We start from the raw sequence: 27,227 nt of genomic DNA, 5'->3' as shown, positions 1-27,227 counted from the left end.
CGTTCCTGTGGCTGCTGTGATTCCTTTTTTCACCACTAGATGGCAGCGTGTTACCAAGTATTTCCGAAGAGACCCCACAGATATAATTATTGTATATGGCGTTCGCTTCGCTGATGGCGACTCATGTAACTCAGTTAGGAAATAAAATGAGAGCTAATGAATATAAACAGCATGAGATAAAACTACAATTCCTGTTACTTTATTCAATATTTTAATTAAAAATGTCATTTAGTTCAATAACGTCTTCCCAGAATAAACAAGCCGAGAAAAAAAAATGGTGTTAGGGATGATTTAAAGAAAATTTATGAAACTCCCACTGTCTGTACATTGCTGGATGCCGTCATTTTTACAGGAGCAAAAACATAACAGTGATTGGCAGCCATGTTTCCCAGGCCGTCCTCCTTCCTCAATGCTTGCGCCAGCATTTGAGCCGTCCTCAGAAGCAGTCCATATCTTGGTTACACCAGTGCAATCCTTCCCATAAGATTAGAAAAAGCACGAACGTCTCGCATTAACTCTTCGATGTAGTAGAAAGGCGTCTTCGGAGATAATGTAACCAGATTCCCATAATCGCGCCATCCCTGTAAAGATCACGAAGGATGCGTAGGGAGAGGAGCATCGAGGAGTCGGATTCGCTAAGTGCTTCTTGTGTTTTGACAGATTTCGCAGCAATGTTTCACCGCTCAGTGGATTTCCGTTTCATTAAGTCTTCATTTATGCAACCTGAGAATTCCATCCATGACCTGCGAAGCGTCAGGATCGTGTTCCCAGGAGCTGGATAACTTAGTTGATGCTGCCGGTAGAAGAGCAAACAGAGACGCACATGCTGAGGGCGGAATTTTCTGCTTCGTTTTCTGCATCCGCGTCTAGTGGCGCCTCTGCTTCATCTGTCGACAACTGGCCCAGCCGAGTGGCCATGTCTGGAGCCTTCTTTAGCCTGGAAAGAGAATTAATAATACATAAAATGATGCCAAGGTGAGCCGAAGAACATTAGAGGAGAGCGGAAGGTTCACCACTGCAGAGAACCCTCAATGTCTCATGCGGGGTCTTATGTTACTGCTGATTTCTACTCTGGTTTTACAACTCTCCCCCTTTGTTTTCAATGGTTATTCCTATCTCTGCCTTTACTCTATCTCTGCCTTTATCCTATATCTGCCTTTATCCTATCTCTGACTTTATCCTATCTCTGCCTTTACTCTATCTCTGCCTTTATTCTATCTCTGCCTTTACTCTATCTCTGCCTTTATCCTATCTCTGACTTTATCCTATCTCTGCCTTTACTCTATCTCTGCCTTTATTCTATCTCTGCCTTTACTCTATCTCTGCCTTTATCCTATCTCTGCCTTTATCCTATCTCTGCCTTTACTCTATCTCTGCCTTTATTATATCTCTGCCTTTACTCTATCTCTGCCTTTATCCTATCTCTGCCTTTATTCTATCTCTGCTTTTCTCTATCTCTGACTTTATTCCTATCTCTGCCTTTATTCTATCTCTGCCTTTATTCTATCTCTGCCTTTACTCTATCTCTGACTTTATTCCTATCTCTGCCTTTACTCTATCTCTGCCTTTATTATATCTCTGCCTTTATTTTATCTCTGCCTTTATCCTATCTCTGCCTTTATTCTATATCTGCCTTTACTCTGTCTCCGACTTTATTCTATCTCTGCCTTTATTCTATCTCTGCCTTTACTCTATCTCTGACTTTATTCCTGTCTCTGCCTTTACTCTATCTCTGCCTTTATTCTATCTCTGCCTTTATTCTATCTCTGCTTTTACTGTATCTCTGCCTTTATTCCTATCTCTGCCGTTATTCCTATCTCTGCCTTTATTCCTATCTCTGCCGTTATTCCTATTTCTGCCGTTATTCCTATCTCTGCCTTTATTCCTATCTCTGACTTTATCCTATCTCTGCCTTTACTCTATCTCTGCCTTTATTCTATCTCTGCTTTTACTCTATCTCTGCCTTTATTCTATCTTTGCCTTTATTCTGTCTCTGCCTTTATTCTATCTCTGCTTTTACTGTATCTCTGCCTTTATTCCTATCTCTGCCGTTATTCCTATCTCTGCCTTTATTCCTATCTCTGCCGTTATTCCTATTTCTGCCGTTATTCCTATCTCTGCCTTTATTCCTATCTCTGACTTTATTCCTATCTCTGCTTTTACTCTATCTCTGCCTTTACTCTATCTCTGTCTTTACTCTATCTCTGCCTTTACTCTATCTCTGCCTTTACTCTATCTCTGCCTTTATCCTATCTCTGACTTTACTCTATCTCTGCCTTTATTCTATATCTGCCTATACTCTATCTCTGCCTTTATCCTATCTCTGCCTTTACTCTATCTCTGCCTTTATTATATCTCTGCCTTTACTCTATCTCTGCCTTTATTCTATATCTGCCTTTATTCTATTTCTACTTTTACTCTATCTCTGCCTTTATTCCTATATCTGCCTTTACTCTATCTCTGCCTTTTTCTATCTCTGCCTTTATTCTATCTCAGCCTTTACTCTATCTCTGCCTTTATTCCTATCTCTGCCTTTATTCCTATATCTGCCTTTATTCCTATCTCTGCCTTTATTCCTATATCTGCCTTTATTCCTATCTCTGCCTTTACTCTATCTCTGCCTTTACTCTATCTCTGCCTTTACTCCATCTCTGCCTTTACTCCATCTCTGCCTTTACTCCATCTCTGCCTTTACTCCATCTCTGCCTTTATTCCTATATCTGCCCTTTATTCTATCTCTGCCTTTCATGGCTCAGGTCCCGAGCACCAGAGATGGGGTCAAAAAATGTAGCTTGTTTCCGTAACTCCCATTTATTTCTATGGGATTTATTCAAACAGTACGTAGCCCGCCCTACCTAGATGTCATCATTCTAGGCTTAGCCCTAACCTTTTAAAGGGAATGTGTCACCATGTTTTTGCCATCTGAAATCAGCATGATCTAGATGCAGAGTCCCTGATTCCACTGATGTATCACTTACTCGGCTGCTTGCTATTAGTTCTATTAGTTCTCTGTATATCAATAATGCATCTAAAAATCTCATTTTTCTTGGAGCTGGGAAAAACTTGCGTGAAAATGCCAAAAGTTGCAAACTCAGAGTTACTCCTAAATTTTGCAAGAATTCTGGGGTGAAAGTTCTGATGAATGGGCCCATTGTGTCTGTAATTAATGGAACACATGGTATCGTTTGGTTGGTTCCGTTGCTGCACGTGAGCAGGTTTACATTGTAGCAACATAATTACTGCAGCAAGTCTCCACTCTGCTGATAATACTATTATCATGTCATGCTTGCCAGTACCAGAAATGATAATTAAATTACCAGGAAACATTATTTTATTACCAGGACACATAATTCTATTACCAGACCATTATAAAAAAGAAAGTAGCAGGCAGCGCCGGATGCTGATCGCCTGCAGAACTATTGTTATCTTACTGCTGGAAAACGAGAACCAAATAGAACATCCTACAAATAACACAAGCTGCTACATTTTGTTAGAAGGAATGATTCCTGATCAGGAGATTTATTAAAGTAAAATCCTTATTCCTGCATTTACTGTATGTAAAGAACAGTTCTTTAACACCTAAATCAACCATACGAAAACAAGTCTTCCACCTGAATGGAAAGATCTGTTTTACATTACATCATTTCATTTCTAGGTCCAATATTCTGTGATACTGCATTTTTTCTTTCTGCCTCTAGGAGACGCTGAGGAGCTTACTGCATACTGTTTAATGCATTCACATCTGTACACAGACAAGCTCCCCCTAGTGGTGGTTGTCTGCAGCTATAATATTCTTATTAAAGGGAATCTGTCAGTAGGTTTTTGCTATGTAATTTGAGATCAGCATATTTAAGGGTAGAGAGCCTGATTCCAGGCATGTGGCACTTGTTCAGCAGCTTGCTGAAGTACTAATACAATCAGTGTTTTATCAGCAGGAGATTATCACTACAAGACTAAGTGTCTAGTGCCGGATAGTCCAGCTAATTTGTGTAACCACGCCCCCACACACTGGCAGCAATGCACATTGTCCACAGGAAGTCGCCAATCAGGGGTGTGGGTGGAATTTTACACTGCTACAGCTACGTGAGAGAAACCAGGGATTCTATCAAAACTACATCAAGCAGCCCAGCAAATGACACCACAGGAATCAGGGTCTCTGCCCCTACATTATGCTGATTACATAGCAAAACCATGTTGACAGATTCACTTTAAGTGGAATATTAATGTTTTGAGACCACGTCTTGATCACGTAGATATGGCAATTTGTGCCTTATGGGTATGCACTATGGGTGAACAGAAGCATTACTGTATACATGGACACAGAAGCTACATGGTTTTGTAGTTTGATGCTTCTTAATGACAGATCAAAAAACAAACCCTTGTACGTAGGGGCCGCACATTGCACAGCACAAAGATCTTCAAGGAAAAGAACATTTATTCATATGGTCAAGTGGTTACTGTGTGTGGCCGCCAATGCATTTAGCTGTCCCTCATGTGACTATTGCAGGGAACCCAACACAGTGGCATTCCTATACTCGTTATATTGCAAAATATCTGCGATCTTTCTTACTTTTCACGGTTAAAGATGACAAATTCTTGTTGAAGTGCATCCAGGCACTCCTGCAGGTAGTCATCCTGTTAAAAGAGAGTCGTAAACATTTTTAGAAGAAGCATACTTGCCAACATGAATGATTTTGCTGGGGCAGGCTGAATAGAAAAAGGGGCTGTGCTTATATTAACCCTGCCCAAATCCGATGGCTTAGGGCCGTCCCTCCTGGGTGGTCCTAGCACTGCTGGTAATGAGAGTGCTCATCAGCTGAATATGGCACAGCCATCACTTTCTCAGGATTGTGGGTGTCTGTCCCGGCAGCCAGACCCCAGCAATCAGTAAATTATCACCTACCCTTTAAGTTACCCATCTATCGATAAATAAGAAGTGGCTACTGCAATCTGACATATTTATTATAGGAAATCATAGACAAAAATATATTATGAGAATTGGAAAATATTTTATATGTTTATCTATAATTCATAATTCATAATACCCCTTCTCACATGGTAAACTAGGTTGAGTTAAAGGGATTGTCCAGCTTTAGGGTACAAGTCTGCAGTCACTCTATGTACTGTGAGCTGTGAGAATCGCCAGGCGCTTGAGCCCAAATATGTGATCACATGCCAACTAGACGTGCACGGCCTCACTCAGTGCAAGTGGATTGTGGAAGGTCAGGTACAGTCTAGTCGGAATGTGGCCGGAAGTCACATACTTGCTGTCACATGACCGCTTGCTCCTGGCGGCGGCACTGGAGAATCCTCATAGTGTGCGGTGTGCACATAGAGTGACTGCAGACTTGTACTTTAAGGCCAAACAACCCCTTTAAGGACAGCCATGATGGACAATTGATTAAAAAAACCAAGTTAGATTAGTAACTTTTTACTATTTTTTAGATGTATTTTACCCGATTTTTTTTGGTGACACTTTGAAAATGTTTTAAACATTGTGCAAGACTATGGAGAAAATGACTTAACAGTGCAATCTACTGTTTCAGAACATTATTGAGTTCAAATGTGCCATAAAAAAAACCCAAAACATTGTGTCTGTACTGTAGGCTCTTTAATCATTTACTCCAGACTTTGCTCCAACGACACGACAATATTTCAGTCAATATTTTGCATCAGTATTTGTAAGAAAAAAACCTTCGGAAGTGGATGGAGAAAAAGTGTAATGAGGGGAAAGGTGACACTTCTGTGCTTTGGATCCACTCCTGGTTTTGGATTACAAATATTGATGTAACCTATTGACCAAAATATTTCCATTTGGCAACAGAGTAACATCCGGTTGAGGGTTTATTTTCAAAGAATGCTGAAGATGCTCCATGTGAATCCCGCCCGGAGGACATGCACGCGGTGTCGAATTTGAGCAGCACTTACTGACTGGGAGTTGTCCCTACTGTTGTCCCTGGACTTGTTCTTGGCCAGCCGCTTCTTCTTTTTATGAAGTGGTCTTGATTCTAAGATCATTTCTTCAAGTTCAAATGTAGGATCACAATGTAACCGGCCTTTCTGTAGAGAAGAGAATACTAATAAAAACAAAAGTTCTAAAATGAAAAGACACGGATTATACGTGATCGTTAAGCAACACGTTTTTATGGTCTGTCATTCAAAGAATACTTGTAGGGTTTTTGGCAGTAGGGATGACTGACCACTATAGCAGGAGTTATGTATGTGTGTAGACCACGAGTGCAGTTGTCATGGGATGCTGGGAGTTGTAGTTTCTGAACAGATGGAATGCACAGTTTGTTGACCCTCTGATGTAGAGGAACAGATCAAAGAGAGTTAAAGAAGAGTTATTCCCAATATTAAAAGTTATCAACTATCTGAAAACTTGCTTGCTGATCAGTGGCGGTCCATCTCCAAAGACCCCAAAGATGTGGACTCTGAGAAGCCCCAATGGAAGGAAGTACGGCTGCACATGCATGCCAACAGTACATTTATTTTCTATGGCAGTGCTATTCTCGACAATCTCCTGGACAGTGATCGGAGTGGTTGTGCGCATGCGCAGCTGCCTCTCGTCTCCTACAGGATATTTCAGAACCCCGATCTCGGGATTAGTTGGGAGTCCCAGTGGTTGTTCTCCATACATTTGACAATCTTTTGGACAGCTGATAACTTTTCATGTTAGGAGTATCCTTACAACGGACAGCACCTATCACCCCAATGCTTTACATGGGGAGTCATCGCTCAGCTATGACCAAGGACGAGCACCTTCTCAAACAAGAAATAAGTAAGTCCTGCAAGTCTCTCGGGGGCTGTGCATGCGTAGATCGATAGTCTAGCTCTTTCAACGTGGCATGTGCCACCCCTGGGGAAAAGTGGCTCCTGTGCAAGATCTAGGGCAGGAGAAAAGGTCACAGAGAAGAGTGACCTGTCAGTCACAAACAAAAGGTCAGCGGTTAAAGAGGGATGCCATAGAACTGTAAGTATTGGACCAAGCTCCCTGCACTTGCGAGCATATTTGCAGAAACATTTGGTGATGGATTTCTAGAAGACGGGGAAACAGAAATACACTGCTCCAAAAAATAAAGGGAACACTTAACAGAATATATCTCCAAGTAAATCAAAGTTCTGTGAATTCTAACTGTTCACTTAGGAAGCAACACTGATTGACAATCAATTTCACATGCTGTTGTGCAAATGGAATAGACAGCAGATGGAAATTATTGGCAATTATCAAGACACCCTCAATAAAAAAGTGGTTCTGCAGGTGGGGACCACAGACCACATTTCAGTACCAATGCTTTCTGGCTGATGTTTTGGTCACTTTTGAATGTTGGTTGTGCTTTCACACTCGTGGTAGCATGAGACGGACTCTACAACCCACACAAGTGGCTCAGGTAGTGCAGCTCATCCTGGATGGCACATCAATGCAAGCTGTGGCAAAAAGGTTTGCTGTGTCTGTCAGCGTAGTGTCCAGAGGCTGGAGGCGCTACCAGGAGACAGGCCAGTACACCAGGAGACGTGAAAGGGGCCGTAGGAGGGCAGCAACCCAGCAGTAAGACCGCTACCTCCGCCTTTGTGCAAGGAGGAACAGGAGGAGAACTGCCAGAACCCTGCAAAATGACCTCCAGCAGGCCACAAATGTGCAGGTGTCTGACCAAACGGTTAGAAACTGACTCCATGAGGATGGTCTGAGTGCCCGTCGTCCGCAGATGGGAGTTGTGCTCACAGCCCAACACCGTGCAGGATGCTTGGCATTTGCCACCAAGATTGGCAAATTCGCTACTGGCGCCCTGTGCTCTTCACAGATGAAAGCAGGTTCACATTGAGCACATGAGACAGATGTGACAGAGTCTGGAGACGCCGTGGCGAGCGATCTGCTGCCTGCAAGATCCTTCAGCATGACCGGTTTGGCAATGGGTCAGTAATGGTGTGGGGTGGCATGTCTTTGGAGGGCCGCACAGCCCTCCATGTGCTCGCCAGAGGTAGCCTGACTGGCATTAGGTACCGAGATGAGATCCTCAGACCCCTTGTGAGACCATATGCTGGTGCGGTTGGCACTGGGTTCCTCCTAATGCAGGACAATGCCAGACCTCATGTGGCTGGAGTGTGACAGCAGTTCCTGCGAGATGAAGGCATTTAAGCTATGGACTGGCCCGCCCGTTCCCCAGACCTGAATCCAATTGAGCACATCTGTGACATCATGTCTCGTACCATCCACCAACGTCATGTTGCACCACAGACTGTCCAGGAGTTGGCGGATGCTTTAGCTGTCTGCGAGGAGATCCCTCAGGAGACCATTCGCCGCCTCATCAGGAGCATGCCCAGGCATTGTAGGGAGATCATACAGGCACGTGGAGGCCACACACACTACTGAGCATCATTTCCTTGTCTTGAGGCATTTCCACTGAAGTTGGATCAGCCTGTATCTTCATTTTCTACGTCCACTGATTTTGAGCATCATTCCAACTCCAGACCTCCGTGGGATATTAGTTGTGATTTACGTTGATCATTTTTAGATTTTATTGATCTCAACACAATTCCACTATGTAATGAATAAAGATTTACAACTGGAATATTTCATTCAGTGATATCTAGAATGTGGGATTTTAGTGTTCCCTTTATTTTTTTGAGCAGTGTATAATAGAAAAGTGACATTGATGACGTTAGTATAGGGTCTAAAAACCCGCTGAGAGGTTCCCTTTAAATCAATGTATTTGTTTCATTTATTTCCAGCCCTGTGTGTCCAGTCTATAAAACTCAACCATATAATGAAACGTTACATTATTTTGTAATACATATTTTTGTTCTTTTTTTTCCTGTTTGACATCAATGAAAGAAAACAAACTTTAAGACAAAAGCATGTCCTTGCCAGCTACTGCTCACAAAATCAGCAGAACAAATTTTTCTCTTGTCCTGACACGAGGCTGACAGCTCTAACTTATACCGCTAATACATTGAGGTGTCATGATTTATACCAAAGGACAAAATCTGAAAACTGCAATTGTGCACTTTTGATTTAATGGGAAATTCTGTCACCTGAAATGCAATGTAAGCCCTAATGAGAGGAAGTAAGATAAAAAGGATGTCATTGGAATAAACTTCGGTCGAACAAAAAAATGACTTGCATTTGGGACAAAACCTGGTTCCACTTTCTTCTCCAGGACATCCTCCCAGACAATATCTGATAAATAAGCTGACGTCTGAATATCCAGGAGGCAAGAGCAGCGATGTTCCGGGTTCACTGTCAATAGCTAAAAGGCAAATTAAAAGATAAATAACATAAGCTGCCAATACTAAATACAACGATAATTATTATGGCACAAGCAGAACTGGTCAAGGAGTCAGCGGGAATATACTTAACTTTTGTAGTAAATGTCAATGCAAATTTTTCATTTACGTGCCATTCATTATTCTATATGGGGCTGCATTACACTCTATGAAGCTACATTATACGCTATAAGGCTGTAGTATACTATATGGGGAAGCAATATATTAAATGAGGCTGCATCATACTATACGGGGGGGGGCGACATTATACTCTATGGGGCTTCATTATACAGTATGAGGCTGCAGTATGCTAAATGGGGCTGCATTATACTCTATGGGGCTGCAGTATGCTATATGGGGCTGGATTATACTATACGGCTGCGTTATAGTATATGGCGGCTGCATTATACTCTATGGGGCAGCATTATACTGTATGGGGGCTGCATTATATGGGGCTGTGTTATAATCTATGGGTACTGTGTTGTACTCTATTGGGGATGCTTAATACTCTATGGGGGCTGCTTTATACTCTATCAAGGACTATTAAGAATGACTTGTCTTCTGGCAGTCTTCAAGGGCAGTGCGCACGAGTAAGTAGCCAAATTCATACATTTGGAGCAGCTTTGTCCATGTATCAAAAAATATGAGCTGGTGTTAAATTGCACTAAAGTTTACACCAGTTTCTGGCCTCAATTATTTAATTTAGTAGGGGCCATGGATGACCCTGCCCCTTTGTCCACGTTTCTTCATTAATTTTGAAAAGTTTTGAGATAAGAGCAAATGTGACGAAGCTCCATAAATTATTACTTTTTTCACTCTATTTCCAAACCCCTGTCCACATTACTATTCAAATGTAACAGAGCTTACGGAATGTTTACATTGTTTCCATGACAACGTACAATTCAAATAAACTCGCAGGTAACATTGTTTCCATGCTGGCTATAAAAACCAATATTGCTGCAAACAATAAATCGACTTATCAAGGACGTAACAGACATTAACTAAGTAAAACATATAGAATACATTTGATTCAGAGAATGTTGGACCTTTCCAAAGTATTGTGCCTCATTTCAAAACATAAGAACCATGAGTTTCATTATAGGTATATCTCTAAAATGACAAGTTCCAATTAAAAGAAGTTGATCTAAAAAATATAAACAGATTTCTGCCCAATAAGACATGTCGATCAGAGCTCATTCTAAGGCTCTTTTGGATGGACCGATTAAAACTGTGAAAGGCAAACGTTTAGAGTAATGTCATTTTTAGTTATTATTATTACTATTATTATTATTTTCACATCGAGAGTACACTTGAAAATAAGCAACTTTGCAATGTATCTTATTAGATAAATCCATTTCTTCTCTTCTTGGATTGATTGTTCACTCTCAGTTTATGGATAAAATCTATATTTGGTGAAGAACAATTTCCCATTACTGAGATAGATGACAGTTGGTGCTTTTAAAATTCTATGCAAAGGAAAGAGCTAGAGCCAGACACAGAAGTTCTGGTGCACGTTCTCCTGAAACAACAGGTACAGTTCTCCATAGACCTTTATGAGAAACAACTGTCATCTCCTATCTCACTAATAGGAAAGTCTGTGTTCACTGAAGACAGATTTTAGCTGTGAAATGAGAATACTGAGAATAAATGATCAGTCCAGGAGGAGAAAAGAGTGGATTTGTCTAATAAGATATATTACAAAGTTTCTTATTTTCACCTGTACTATTAATTTATGAAAATAAATGAATACATGACGTATATTCTTTAACACGAGATCATTCATTCTCTATACTGTTTGCATATTGCCAGCACCTCATTTCCTGCTGATACAGAGATATGTGCTACCAAACAATGATTATTTTTTAGACCCATATTTATAATGCAATCTGCGGGTGAATAAATGTTTTGCTTGTCCTGATCAATTCCATGCTGAGAATTTGGCCAGTGTGAGCATTGGCCAGTAGAAGAGTTTGGCCTGTATGAAAGGAAAGAGTAGGTGTCACCAGATTTAACATTACGAGCAGCATACATTATTAAATAGATCATTTAGACCTGAAGAGGCTGGCATACTTACTCTAAAGTTCAGATTAACTGTATAATTATTAATTAATAAAAAAAAGGTATTTTTAATATCAGAAAGTGAAACGTTCAAAAAGCATTATACAGTCAATATGACGAGGAATTTTAAAGTAAGTACACCATCAAGCCCAAGAGATCTCATTTTTATGCAGTTTGCATTGTGATATTTGGTGACAGATCCTCCTTAGGATCATACTTATGTGCTGGAAAAAAAATGAATTTCCTAGACCCATATCCCATTTATCTCCACCGCATACAGAAGTGGTGAACATAAGTCTATGGGAGTTATGGGGCTAGTGCCTCTAATTTACCATCTAATTAATAAAATAAAGGAAATGGTCTAGCGTACACATTTCTTTCTCAGTGTTACTTCTCACCATTAGATGGCGCTGATGACTTACTGTCATTCTCAAATCGCAACCGTTAAAAGGCGATTCCACAAAACCCGCCATCTACTTTGCATGTAGTGTGCACTGATTTTGTGTCGTAAATATGACATTTTCCCCAAATTGTATGCAGTAGAAGACCAGCCTCATTCCCCATCTAAAACTTTGAATCAAAGTATTTTCGGTTTTGCGAAACTGAATTTACTTTTTCCTCGTTTGAAGTTGGCATATTGCGCAGCTTCAAAAATCAGAGTCACAGCTGGCTGCCAAAATACTAGATTTCATGCTTCAATCATGCAATATAAAACTAGTTATTTCTAGCTTTAACAGAAACGTTTAACAACTAGAAAGAAAACCCCATAAAAAGATATATACTTAATTTGAATAACCAAAAAATGAAAAAATAGGTATAAAAACCCACAAAAAAGTCCCTATCAAATGTATACAGTCCTAAGAAAAGAGGACAAAGGATCCCCCACAGATAACCTTAATGCAAGCTGGTAGAATAAAGATAGACTGTGTGATGCAATCTGTGATATATTTAAAGCATCCGTAAGGATAAACGCGCAGATAACATCTCCAAGATCATTCCAGATGTAGTGGCCAGACACACGATAAACGCGCAGATAACATCTCCAATGTTGGAGATGTTATCTGCGCGTTTATCGTGTCTGGCCACTACATCTGGAATGATCTTCAGTTGTGAACTATTTGGTGCAGCAGATGAGTATATCAAAAAATTATATTAAAATTTTTTTTTGTTTGTTTTTTTTTGTTTTTTTGTTTTTTTTCTCATTGCTGTGTTATGCATCAGTTGTATTGTTCACACTGTTGAAAATATCTAGGTACTATATATCTGGATGTATGTGGTAGCGCGCCATTTTTTGTATCTATATGGTTTATATGCATTGCTTGAATCAGTCCTGATATTTTTATATGCATCTAGGGTTGTAGCATTTGCTATATTTCTTGTATTATAAGCACTGGTAGACTTATTCGGTTTTTTGTATATAGTTTGTGCGCTTTATGTATGTATAGATCCTATCCCTTTACCTCACATCACATTTGAGGGGAGGGGTTGTTTTTGTGGGATCACATATCTATACAAGTTAACTACAGCCATCTGGCCTTCTGTTTCTATTTCTATCCCTTATAGTAAATAGATAGGAGATCAGGGAGAGTCATCGTACGAGCGGGGGCGCCATTCTCGATATTTCTTAGGGTGCCAACCTCCGCATCTAGGCAGGATCAGCGTGTAGGTATTTATTTTTGTAGCCGGAAGGGATATGCTGCACCTATATCAGTCACCCTTACGGATGCTTTAAATATATCACAGATTGCATCACACAGTCTATCTTTATTCTACCAGCTTGCATTAAGGTTATCTGTGGGGGATCCTTTGTCCTCTTTTCTTAGGACTGTATACATTTGATAGGGACTTTTTTGTGGGTTTTTATACCTATTTTTTCATTTTTTGGTTATTCAAATTAAGTATATATCTTTTTATGGGGTTTTCTTTCTAGTTGTGAAACGTTTCTATTTTCCCTTGGAGCATTTGTTAATTTGGTAAACCGTTTATTTAGCTTTAACAGAACCCAACTTCACAGCGGTCTACATTCTCAGACAGCGCCTGAAGTATACACTTTATCAATGGAAGCCTGCCTTGAAATTACATCGGGCGGCAAAGGGTTTAGAAGTTCAAATTCTGCTAAATATTTTCAGGAACGTGATAAATTGCAATCATGGATTCTATTAGACAAACAACAATGTTACATCATTATTAATTACACAAGTAATGAAGTAACACCTTGAAATCAGCTCTTCAACATAGGCTGTTCTCAACCTACCAGGCTAGTTTCTACTATATATAACCCTTCCCCAGGATAGAACTTCTCCTATGGAGAAGAAAATTAATGTTTACTAAGCACCATTGTTTGTGTTTTTAATGTTCTGTTTCATGTTATATTTTACCTTTAATGTAGTTGGAGCTCTTTCTTTCTGTATTATATCTCCAAATCCTGTGCCACCACTAGAGGGAGCTAACAAGCTTACTGCAGTCCTGGGCAAAGTGCGTTCCGCAGACCACGTGTGGCCCTTTGGCTGTTCCAGTGCGTCCCACAGACCGGGGCTGGATACAATTGCATCCGGGACAACATAGCCGACCCATGACTGATGTCTCACTTTCACCCGTATCTGTATCTTTAAGATGCAGATAATGGTGAGTACCACTATGAAACAGGCAGCCGCCAGGTCCTTGTGCCATCATTGAGTCTCTGCTCACCTGATGGCGCCTGCTGTGCAGAGGTTCAGTACACACAGCGCATCAGATCGGGGTGAGGGGACATCATATCTATGTGGGGGCCATAGTACTGTGTAAGACACTGTGAGGACATCAAGCTTTTTTGTGGTGACATCATTCTGTGTGTGAGACTATGTGGGGCCAGCATACTGTGTGTGTGGGTGGGGGGAGCTGTGGGGTCATCATACAGTATGGGGGGCTTTGGGGACTTCACACTATGTGTGGACATCATACTGTGTGAGTGGCTTTCGGGGCATCATCCTGTGTGGGGGCTATGGGGACATCATACTGTGTGGGGCCATGGGGACATCATACTGTGTGGGGGCTATGGGGACATCATACTGTGTGGGGGGGCTATCGGGATATCATACTGTGTGGGGGCTATGGGGACATCATACTGTGTGGGGGGCTATGGGGATATCATACTGTGTGGGGGGGCTATGGGGACATCATACTGTGTGGTGGCTATGGGGACATCATACTGTGTGGGGGGGGGCTATGGGGACATCATACTGTGTGGGGCCATGGGGACATCATACTGTGTGGGGGCTATGGGGACATCATACTGTGTGGGGGCTATGGGGATATCATACTGTGTGGGGCCATGGGGACATCATACTGTGTGGGGGCTATGGGGATATCATACTGTGTGGGGCCATGGGGACATCATACTGTGTGGGGGGGCTATGGGGATATCATACTGTGTGGGGGCTATGGGGACATCATACTGTGTGGGGCCATGGGGACATCATACTGTGTGGGGGCTATGGGGACATCATACTGTGTGGGGGGGCTATGGGGATATCATACTGTGTGGGGGCTATGGGAACATCATACTGTGTTGAGATATCATACTTGTGTGTGGGAACATCATACAGTGTACGTGGGGCTAGAAGACATCACACTATGCGTGGGCATCATACTGTGTGAGAGGCTGTTGAGGAATCACACTGTGTGTGTAAGGATGGCTCTAAAAGAATAACAGCTGAAATATTCCAGAAAAATAACCCCATGCTATAGATGCTTCATTATTATTATTACTATGCTTCGTTATTGCTATCAATCTGACAATCAATCTGCTTCATCCTCAGGTATGTCTGCTGGCTGCTACCCCAATCCCATCACTATCACCCAACTTTCTTGATCTTCCTCACCCTGTATCCATCTGCTATTCCTGGTATGTCCGCTGGCTGCAATCCCATCACCATCACCCAACTTTCCTGATCTTCCTCACCCTGTATCCATCTGCTATTCCTGGTATGTCCGCTGGCTACAACCCCAATCCCATCACCATCACCCAACTTTCCTGATCTTCCTCACCCTGTATCTGTCTGCTATTCCTGGTATGTTCGCTGGCTACAACCCCAATCCCATCACCATCACCCAACTTTCCTGATCTTCCTCACCCTGTATCCATCTGCTATTCCTGGTATGTCCGCTGGCTACAACCCCAATCCCATCACCATCACCCAACTTTCCTGATCTTCCTCACCCTGTATCTGTCTGCTATTCCTGGTATGTCTGCTGGCTGCAACCCCAATCCCATCACCATCACCCAGCTTTCCTAATCTTCCTCAACCTGTATCCGTCTGCTATTCCTGGTATGTCTGCTGGCTGCTTATTACTGTTTGTTATTTTTTCCCCTGCATGTTTTCTCATTTTAATTGCTTGATGCCAATACACAGTTGGCTTTATCTTTCCATTTAGATCTATTTCCCCTTGCATTTTCCCTACTGACTTCTAATTAATCCCCTCCTGTGTCTGTGACCAGTCTCCCTGCTGCCCCTCCCTCCTGATCACACCTGGCCTATTTCATGTGCACTTATCCTGTTATAAATTCAGAGACATGGGCCTGTCTGGACTGTGGTCTGTCTGTATAAGGATGTCTCTAAAAGGATAACAGCTGAAATGTGCCAGAAATGAGCCAGAAGTGAACAGAAGGTAAGACTAACCACTGTTATTAAATGTACAAAACTTCTTTCTCTTCCTCCACACTTCATCATCATGCTGACATGCGCTCTAACAGTTTTTGCTCCATTAATCCTCACTCTCCTTCGCTATCCCCAAACCCCAGCACCCTCTAACCAAGTAATAATCTCTCCTTCCCTCCTGCCTCCCCACCTGACCTCCTCTGCTGACCTGCTCCTCAACCTCAGATCTCTCCTAATAAAACACAAAACAAGCCGCCCACTCTCCTTCTCCCACCTGCTCTGTCTCTCTCTGCTTCTCCTCACTGCTGGCGATATATCTCCCAATCCTGGACCCCCACAGATCATACCTCCCATTACTACCCCCTCCTATCGCTCCTAACCCAATATAAACACCCAAAATCTTGCCCACCTCAAATCCGTGCCCATGACGCCCACCCCCTTGCACCCTCTCTCTGGATCACTATGGAATGCCTGCTCCATATGCAATAAACTCCACGTGATTCAAGACCTCTTCACTTCTCGTAATCTTTTCTCTCTGGGCATCACTGAAACATGGCTGACACCCTCTGACACCGCCTCCACTGCTGCACTATGTTACGGCAGCTTCTACTTCACCCACACCCCTCGCCCCGGCAATAGACATGGTGGAGGAGTGGGCCTTCTCCTTTTTTCCAACTGTACCTTTAACCCCATCCCACCTCTACCCTCCCTTATCCTCCCCTCTTTTGAAGTCCACTCTGTCCGCATCTACTCCCCCTACAGCCTCCAAATGGCTGTCGTATACCGACCTCTGGGCTCGACCACTGTCTTTATTGACCAATTCTCCACCCGGCTCCTTCACTTTCTGTCTGCTGACATTCCCACCATCATCATGGGTGACTTCAACATCCCCATTGACACCCACCTGTCAGCAGCCTCCAAACTCCTGTCCATTACTTCATCTTTTGGACTTACTCAGTGCTCCTCCTCAGCCACTCACACAGACGGACATACATTAGACCTGGTCTTCACCCATTCTCTTCTCTGCTCTCTATCTAACTTCACAGCCTCCCCTCTCCCTCTATCTGACCACCATCTATTCACTTTCTCATCCCTGTCCTCCTCACCTGTCACCCATGTCCAGCAACATGCGCACCCCTGCAGAAACCTCGCACACCTAGACACCCACACACTCTCTGACTCTATCCTACCACTTGGATTATAGTAAAAGGCAGTTTAGTAGTGGAGCGCCAGGAGGTAGACCCAGAGAGGGGAGAGGGAAGAAAAGGTGCAGAGTCCCCCGCAGCTTCCAGCCGAACACCTCCAGTGGAAGACGCAATAGCAGGGAAAATGAAGATCGGTCTCAGGAACACAGAAAGAAGTACCACTGCCCACCTGATGAAGACGTGTTATCCGTTGAAACGCGTTGTGGTTCAAATACAACCTGGTGTTCGAGTCTTCTTCCTGCGCTCCTGAGACCGATCTTCATTTTCCCTTCTATCCTACCACTGGCAGTCATATCCTCACTGCACGACACAGACACTGCCACTGCTTTCTACAATGCCACTCTTGCATCAGCCATCGACTCGGTCCCAGCTGTCATGCAAAGCAGAGTGCGACAAACCAGTAGACAACCCTGGCACAATAACAGCACTAAAAAGCTTCGGCATGTATCCAGAATTGCAGAACGGCATTGGAAGAAAACACATTCGCAAGATGATTTCACTGCACTCTAACAAGCAACACTCGCATTCAAATCAGCTCTCACCTCTGCTAAACAGGCCTATTTTACATCCCCCATATCTTCTTTATCCCACAACCTCAAACAGTTGTTCAACACTTTTAACTCCCTCCTCCGCCCACCACTGCCTCCTCCGAGTTCCCTAATCATTGCTGAGGACTTTGCCATGCACTTCAAAAATAAGATAGACCAAACAAGGCAAGTCTTTGTTGTCCGACCACCACAACCCCTTTGTATACCAGACCAATTCCCTAACCCCATAAATTCCCTCTCCAAAATCACTGAAGGGGAGCTTAGTCATCTTCTCTCCAAATCACACCTCACCACTTGTGTGCTTGACCCCATCCCACCTCCTCCCCAACCTCACCACAACACTAATTCCATCCCTAACCCATCTCTTCAACCTATAACTAACTTCTGGTACCTTCCCCTCTGCTTTCAAACATGCCACAGCTATGTCCAGCTATCGCCCCATATCTTTGCTTCCATTTGTTTCCAAACTCCTTGAGCAGCACGTCCATGCTGAACTTTCCTCTCACTTTGCATCTAACTCTCTCTTTGACAACCTACAATCTGGCTTCCGTCCCCACCATTCCACTGAGACTGCCCTGACCTAAATTACTAACGACTTACTTACAGCCAAAGCTAACAGACGATTCTCTATACTCCTCCTACTAGACCTGTCCTCTGCCTTCGACACAGTTGACCACTTCCTCCTACTACAGATCCTCTCTTCCTTTGGGGTCAAAGACCTTGCCCTATCTTGGATCTCCTCATACCTTACCAACCACACATTTAGCGTTTCCTAATCACATACTACCTCTTCATCTCGCCCCCTCTCTGTTGGAGTCCCTCAAGGCTCTGTCCTAGGGCCCTTACACTTCTCAATCTATACACTGGGACAACTCATAAGGTCCTATGGCTTCCAGTACCATCTATATGCTGATGACACTCAGATCTACCTTTCTGGCCCAGATGTCACCTCTCTGCTCTCCAGAATCCCAGAGTGTCTATCGGCCATATCCTCCTTATTCTCCTCTCGTTTCCTCAAGCTCAATGTGGACAAATCTGAACTAATTATCTTTCCTCCACTCGCATATCTTTCCTACCTGATTTATCTATCAAAACAAATGAAATCATACTTTTCCCCTGTCCCCAAAATCCGCTGCCTCGGAGTAACCCTTGACTCTGCCCTGTCCTTCAAACCGCACATCCAAGCTCTCGCCACCTCCTGTCGCCTTCAGCTCAAAAATATTTCCAGAATCCGTCCTTTCCTCAACCCACACTCTACCAAAATGCTTGTGCATGCCCTAATCATCTCCCGCCTCGACTACTGCAACATCCTCCTCTGTGGCCTCACTTCTATCACTCTCGCACCTCTCCAGTCCATCCTTAAATCTGCTGCCCGACTAATTAATATCTCTCCTCGCTACACTCCTGCTTTCCCTCTTTGCAACCAGTTTAAACTACTAACACTGACCTACAAAGCCATCCATAACCTTTCTCCTCCGTATATTTCCAAACTAATCTCTTAATATCTTCCCTCATGTAATCTCCGGTCCTCCCAAGACCTCCTCCTCTCCTCCACACTTATTCGCTCCTCACCCAATCGCCTCCAAAACTTCTCCCAAATATCCCCCATCCTCTGGAATTCAGTGCCCCAACGGGTCCTGTTATCCACCACATTTGGATCCTTCAAAAGAAAACTGAAAACCCATCTCTTCCAAGAAACTTACAACCTGTAAAGACCACGCGGCCACCTCAACACCATCGGAACTACTGCAACCCTCAACCTATTGTCTCCTTCCCCATAATCCTGTAGACTGTAAGCCGGCAAGGGCAGGGTCCTCGCCCCTCTGTATCAGTCTGTCATTGTTAGTTTATTTACTGTAAGTGATATTTGTATTTTGATGTAACCCCTTCTCATGCACAGCACCATGGAATTAATGGCGCTATATAAATAACTAATAATAATAATAATAATAATAAAAAAAAATAATAATAATACTGTGTTGGGACTATAGGGACATCATACTGTGTTGGGATATCATACTGCTGTGAGGGCACATCATACAGCATATGTGGGGCTGTGGGGGCATCATACTGTGGTGGCCTGTGAGGGAAGGTGTTGATCAAGGTACATCTATACTTATTAAATTAAATACAGCTCTGACAAAAATTAAGAGACCACCACATCAAATCCCTGTCATGGGCAGCCCAATCTCCAGACCTGAACCCCATTGAAAACCTCTGGAATGTAATCAAGAGGATGTTGGATAGTCACAAGACATCAAACAAAGAAGAACGGCTGACATTATTGCGCCAAAAGCAGTGTGAAAGACTGGTGGAAAGACGCATGAAAGCGGTGATTAAAAATCATGGTTATTCCACAAAATATTGATTTCTAAACTCTTCCTGAGTTAAAACATTACTATTGTTGTTTCTACATGATTATCAACTTGTTTTCTTTGCATTATTTGAGGTCTGAAAACTGGGTTATTTTTTTTTTTAATTTTGACCATTTCTCCTTTTCAGAAAAAAAAATACAACATTTATTTATTGGAAATTCGGAGGCATGTTGTCAGAAGTTTAAAGAATAAAAGAACAATTTAGATTTTACTCAAAAATATACCTATAAAGAGAAAAATCAGACAAACTGAACATTTTGCGGTGGTCTCTTAATTTTTGCCAGAGCTGTATATTTAAAGATGAATAACAAAAGCAGAGAGTATAAACTTTATAAAGAGCAGTAAATGATATGATATGACTGATAAGAATGGAGGGTACAATAAGCGCAATAATAACATGTAATAGCAGGAGCATACCTAATGCTAATCAATATTAACATAACAATAATAAATAAAATGACGTTTGGGCAGTAGGTGTGCCCCTCCAGAATTGCCCAGGCCTGGCTCACTGCATATTGTTTATACACAGGAGTCCTCAGCGCCCCCTAGTGGTACAATTTCATCATATAACTTTGTGTATCTAAAAAAACAAACCTAATATATTTGTGATATTGATCAGAGAAGAATTTTGCACCTGAAGGAAACATGGTGATAAAACATTAATTCCAACAAATGTGTGACCACCCAGCAGGATGAGCAATGAATGGGGGAATTAGAAACTTAGAATGGATATACGGCCATATTTACCAACACGCAACTAAGGATCTACAATACAAATAAGGAACCATTTGCCACAAACAATAATAAAGTAAAAAAATTTTTGCAGCTAGAATTTTTTGCAACGTTTATTGTTGCGACGCTAAATTAGTGTCACAACAATAAACGTTGCAAAAAAATTCTAGCTGCAAAAAATGTTTTAAAAATAACCAGTAAAAACATTTTTTTAAAAATTTTATTCTATTTGTCATGAAAGTGAATTTACCTTCCGCAGAAGTGCAATCATATCTTTTGACCAGACGGATGAGTATTGGACAGTGATTGTGCTAAATAACTGGACTAGAGTTTCCACTGGATTACTTGAATGGATGTCATACGGCCTCTGTGGAAAAATAAGAATAGTATACAGGTTGCATAGAACCAGATGCTGTCCTTCCCAGGTTTGCCATAATATAATAATAATGGTGTCTATACACCCCTCCAGGCAGGCTGGCGCAAGAACAGAGTCGTGCTACTATTCCTAGCAGAATTATTGAAGCCGATTCTTGCAGATTCTGGCAGCGGATTTTGCTTCCTTCTCCATGAAAATTACATTCGGGTACTAATTGCCATCCAGTGCATTAACGAAGCCAAAAACTTACGTCAACTGCCATTTGGTTTGGCTTGTGATGACATGCAGTAGTGACATGCCAGGAATGAGGTCAGCGTGACCTTTTAGAGGAGCAGCTCCGCCCTCATGACTCTTTGTAGGTCATTAGAATATATTACATGCTGTTTTTAAACTTATTTTAATGAGTATATAAAAAGCCATCACTGTCACTGTTACTGTCCCTACAGATTGGTGGTGGCTTCGGGGGCTTAGTATCCCTCTGACAGGCGCTAAAAGGATGATCTTCAACATTGACTTACCCAGCCCCTGAGCAGCTCGAATGACATTATTCCTAGTGACCACCAGTCAACCTCAAATGAGTAACCAGTCCCGCCATTGAGAAATGACTGAAAAATCTCTGGAGCTAAAATAAAAGAAATATAAAAGTAGATTAGGGTCATCTCCAATATTTAGAACACATAGTCCATGATTCATGATGTAGCGTGTAATCTGGCGATGTGTGAAAATGATCTGAATGTAAAATAGGGCAACGTGTTCTGCATGACCTTATCTAGAACACTCAGATATTACGGAGCACTCTACAAAGAACGCTCTCACACCTGCCCCTTACTACTGACGTATACATTATTCCCAGTTCACACATAATTCGTGGTCATCCTGGCACAATATAGACACCCAAACAGTAGCCTTGAAACTATTGGATGGTTACTCTTGCTGGAATTTCTCATTATTTAATGGCTGGATTAAGGTATATTCATATGTCATATTCAATATGCAAATTGCCTCGTCAGAGATGAAGAGGATGTGAACTCTAGCGCCGCCTATTGGAAGTAGCAATCCTAAAAGCCAACATCGACCCTTTAGCAAGCCTTGCCTAACTTAGGCTAAAAGCCAAACCAGAATCTCAATTTGCAGACACGTGTTTCGGGGGTGTTGCCTCTCCTCAGTGCAAAGCATGAGATCTGATTTGGTTATATGAGAGGAGTATTGCGTCGCCTATAATTTTCCTTACACTCGCATTTCAGTCAGGTAAGTCACTCTCCACAAGGAGAAACATTACTCCTTTGACCCCAGTCAGAGGCCTCTCATAGAGCCCAATCACAGCTCATGCTTGGCACTGAGGAGGGGCAACATCCTGAAACACTGGAGCTGAAAATTGAGATTGTGGTTTGGCTTTTATCCTAAGTCATTACTACTTCCAATAGGTGGCCTAGAGTTCAAGTCCTCTTCCTCTTTGAAGAGACAGTTTGCATATTTAATTTCCCAGAGGAGTATTGCATGGCCTATAAGTCTCCTCATACTGGCATGGCAACCATGTCACTCTCCACTAGGAGAAACGTTACCCGTTATATGAAGTATATGTAGGGTATTTTTCACAATAACTTTTCCCTGTCTTACTGTTCTCTATGGTTTTGTAGAGCACTGCCTCCCCTACCCCCGAACCTTACAGTAGACATTCACTATCCTAGGATGTGTACAAAACCCATGAACAATGATGTATGCTCTGGAGCAGGGGTGTCAAACTGCATTCCTTGAAGGCTGCAAACAGGTCATGTTTTCAGGATTTCCTTGTACTGCACAGGTGATAATTTAATCACCTACACAAATAATAAGTTGGTGATTAAATTATCACCTGTGCAGTACAAGGAAATCCTGAAAACATGACCTGTTTGCAGCCCTCGAGGAATGCAGTTTGACACCCCTGCTCTGGAGCACATTAAGGTGAGCACATACTTTAAGACTAAGGTCATTAAAATCTTTCATTTTACTCCGGACCTGCCATCTAATTAGTATTCTATTTGATGCATGGCTGATGTTTCACCTACTTCAGGAAAAAAAGATCAGACATGTCAACTTTCAACATGCCTAATCCTTAGTTCTCAATGTAGATTTGCCCTATAGCAGCTTTCTTCTCTCTATTGAGAACATTTTTATGTGGCGCTCAGAAAAATGGGTATTAAGTATCAAGGTCAAGAAAATGTGGAAGAAAACACCTGACCCTTCTGTCCTGGTGGGAAAACTCGATATGGCAGTAAGCGCTCGGTTTTGTTGAGAGTGGGTATACTGGCCTGTTGGTTGGGTATAACCTTCCTTACCCATGTACGGCTTGGTCCCGGCCATTGCAGTCGCTCTTTCACCGTCTTTAATAATTGTTGCTACATTGAAGTCTGTGAGATGAGCGTGACCTGCGGATTAGGACAGAAGTTCTCAGAAAAGAAAGAAGTACTGTTACACTTCGCAAACACCCAATTAGTTATTCACAGCGCCCCTCCATGTGCGACAAGCTAATGTTGTGGAAACGCTGACTGATAAAAAAAAAAAAGGAATAATACTGAACCGGAAAGAAACAGCCAGGGAATCAATTATAGTTGTGTATGAGAAAAGAAAAACAAAAGAAAGAAAACTCATGTGAAATCTAAAATTCCCATAGATTCTGATTACAGAATAACTGCCCTTTAATGCAATACATCTCGGTTATTATAGCTGGCATGATGCGATATGTAAAGAGCAGGAAATCCTAAGTCATCTGTGCTAGAATCCAGCATTAGTAATGATAACTTAGGAGAATACTCTCTACACCTTTTGATGCAATTTCTGCCCTGGACTAAAAGAATTAAAAAATTTTTTTTTAGCAATGGGAACCCTACTGATCCCGAGAACTTTAATATAAAGCATCAGCCACTAAGCAATTCAGATGGCTGCTGCGTTTCGCCTGTACAGTATTGAGCTGATTGGTGGGAGACCTGGGTATTGAGCCCCATCATTTTCATATTAATGAGCTATGCTATGGGAAGGTTATCAGTAATTCTAGTTGTGGACCACCCCTTTAAATAAATCATGGGTATAAAGTGCATCAAATGTACTCATTCAGATGAACCCGAACATCCGTTGTTTGCCACGTGCAAACACTGCCGGGCTGTCATGCAAATAGCCGCAGTAAGAATTATTACTATTATTATTTGATAACCAGCATGGCAAAACTGACAGCTGTGGGCTGCAACCATCATCTGTCAGCTTTATCCTGGCTGGTTATCAAGACTAGAGGGATCCTCACGCTGTTTTTTTTTAAATTATTTAAATAAATAATTTTAAAAAATGGTGTGGGGTCCCCCCATTTTTGACAACCAGCCGAGCTAAAGCAGAGAGCTGGATCTGGAATTCTGAGGCTGCTAAGAGGCCATGGATATTGCCCCACCAGCCTAAAAATAGCAGCCTGCAGCCGCCCAGTAAAGATGCCAATTCTGGCGCTTTGCCTGGCTCCTACTATTTGCCTTGTGGCGGTGGCAAGCGGGGTCCATATTTGTGGGGTTAATGAAATACTCCCAGAATATAGTACTTTATTTAAATTAAAAATACACACCGTTTTACAAACTTATTTAATGGAATGGGTGTTATGTGGGTATTTTTGTTGTTTATTATTATTTTTTTTTTTTTACAGGGGACCAGGGCTTCAATGAAATGGGCGTAAGGTGAAAATAACTGTGTTTGTTATTTTTTAAATAAATTTGTAAACCTGTGTTCGGGTTCGCTTATCATTAGTCATCAGCCATATAATGAAGTGCTTGTCCTGGTGACAAATTCTCTCTAAAAAGTCTAAAGAGTAAAACAAAACCGTAGCTAATATCATGAGAAAGGACACAGGATGGGTGTAAGAGGCATCATCTGCTCACCTTGTTCATCAAGCAGGATATTGTCAGGCTTCACATCTCTGCAATGTATCAAAATGAAGGTTATCGTATTGTTCGGTATATAATGTACATTCCACTACTTAAATCATATAAGCCCACAATAAGTGCACTGTGGTTTATCAGAATTCAGAACTTACTGACTTGACCAAATTTGCAATGATCTACACACGTCTACTTTGGCAGAGCTGGCTGAATGGCATGAACATACCAAAAGTTCCAACATTTTTGTGCAACTTTGTGGTGCATAAAAATTTTGCAACTTTTCAAAACTGTTTTATGCAAGAAAATTAGCATTAACACTTTGATGAATCGAATCCAAAATGTTTAAATGAAAGGGGATGTGTCATCAGAAAATAAGCAGGTTTTTAAGAAAAATACATTTTTTGGATAACTTTTTTGACTTTTTTATGCTCAGTGAATTCTTGATAATTTTTTTCTCAAATTTTCCATATCACTATTCATCTACTGCGACTCATACTAGACTCACACTTCCTGCTCTGTACAGAAAACTTTTTAGTAGTCACATTATCATATAGGCTGAATTACTATGACTGATAATATCTCTATATACAGCAGGTGACATAGGATACACTACAGTATTCACAATATCACAGCTCACCTCCTCCTCCATCTCCATCTCTTCCTCCATCCATTCACAATAGGTGATGTCACAGCTCACCTCCTCCTGTACAATGACTGATAACACCTCTATGTACAGTAGATAACACAGGATCCACCATTCACAATAGGTGATGTCACAGCTCACCTCCTCCTCCTCCTGTACAATCACTGATAACACCTCTATATACAGTAGATAACACAGGATCCACCATTCACAATAGGTGATGTCACAGCTCACCTCCTCCTCCTCCTGTACAATCACTGATAACACCTCTATATACAGTAGATAACACAGGATCCACCATTCACAATAGGTGATGTCACAGCTCACCTCCTCCTTCTGCACAATGACTAATAACACCTCTATATGAGAAAACACAGGATCCACCATACACAATAGGTGATGTCACAGCTCACCTCCTCCTCCATCTCCATCTCTTCATCCATTCACAATAAGTGATGTCACAGCTCACCTCCTCATCCTCCTGTACAATGACTAATAACACCTCTATATGAGAAAACACAGGATCCACCAAACACAATAGGTGATGTCACAGCTCACCTCCTCATCCTTCTGTACAATGACTGATAACACCTCTATATACAGTAGATAACACAGGATCCACCATTCACAATAGGTGATGTCACAGCTCACCTCCTCCTCCTGTACAATGACTGATAACACCTCTATATACAGTAGATAACACAGTATCCACCATACACAATAGGTGATGTCACAGGTCACCTCCTCCTGTACAATGACTAATAACACCTCCATATGAGAAAACACAGGATCCACCATTCACAATAGGTGATATCACAGCTCACCTCCTCCTCCATCTCCATCTCTTCATCCATTCACAATAGGTGGTGTCACAGCTCACCTACTCCCCTTGTATTATGACTGATAACATTTTTATACACAGTTGATAACACAACACCCACCAGTATGAGTCTAGTATTATGGTAAGCTTTGAGGCCAGTGTGAAAAATGCAAGTGTTTTATATAAATTGTCATATCAAAAATGTGCAAAAAAGCACTTGACATAAATGAATTCTGCCATTGTTTTCTTTTACTATGCTTTTACTATGTTTTCTATGCTGGTCCGTGGTGATACACATTTAATATTCTCCTCATGAATATAACAGCTCTCCTGATTACTGCACCTATGGATTATATGTTGACTTCTTAGGTAATCTAATGCCAGAGCCATTTCGCAGATATACAGCTTGACCGTCTCTTCCGTAAACTGGACATTTTGCTGCAGATGATATCGGAGATCTCCCCCCAGCAGTAAGTCCACCACCATGAACATGTCCTCTTCATCTTGGAATGAATACCTGAAAATTCAAAATATATCATGATGTACAAATCAAACATTCATGGAGTAACTGGTAATGTTTAGCAGCTAGTTATTTTATTTGGCATTGCCCCTTATCAGGGTTTCGGCACCCTCCTGATCAACATTGCTTTAAGAGGCTGAAACTTATCAATAACTTTTT

The 27,227-nt window shown here is 41.9% G+C and overlaps 1 protein-coding gene across 2 annotated transcripts in view; it reads right to left on the bottom strand.

Moving 5' to 3' along the window:
- Positions 1-183: 183 nt before the first annotated feature.
- STK32C (serine/threonine kinase 32C) overlaps positions 184-27,227 on the bottom strand; it is a 318,006-nt gene continuing 290,962 nt past the window's right edge. For both annotated transcript variants that reach the window (XM_069753893.1, XM_069753894.1), the window contains exons 4-12: positions 26,892-27,065; positions 25,086-25,123; positions 23,511-23,600; positions 21,714-21,817; positions 21,070-21,186; positions 9,123-9,248; positions 5,929-6,060; positions 4,571-4,635; positions 184-937 (exon numbers count right to left, since the gene is read on the bottom strand). In XM_069753893.1, coding sequence (XP_069609994.1) covers positions 784-937; positions 4,571-4,635; positions 5,929-6,060; positions 9,123-9,248; positions 21,070-21,186; positions 21,714-21,817; positions 23,511-23,600; positions 25,086-25,123; positions 26,892-27,065 — 1,000 coding nt within the window. In that variant the 3' untranslated portion in view covers positions 184-783. The remainder of the gene's footprint in view (positions 938-4,570; positions 4,636-5,928; positions 6,061-9,122; positions 9,249-21,069; positions 21,187-21,713; positions 21,818-23,510; positions 23,601-25,085; positions 25,124-26,891; positions 27,066-27,227) is intronic.

Source organism: Ranitomeya imitator, chromosome 2 (assembly GCF_032444005.1).
Source record: "Ranitomeya imitator isolate aRanImi1 chromosome 2, aRanImi1.pri, whole genome shotgun sequence".
NCBI classification, from domain to species: Eukaryota; Metazoa; Chordata; class Amphibia; order Anura; family Dendrobatidae; genus Ranitomeya; species Ranitomeya imitator.
This window is presented reverse-complemented; position numbering and strand designations above follow the sequence as displayed.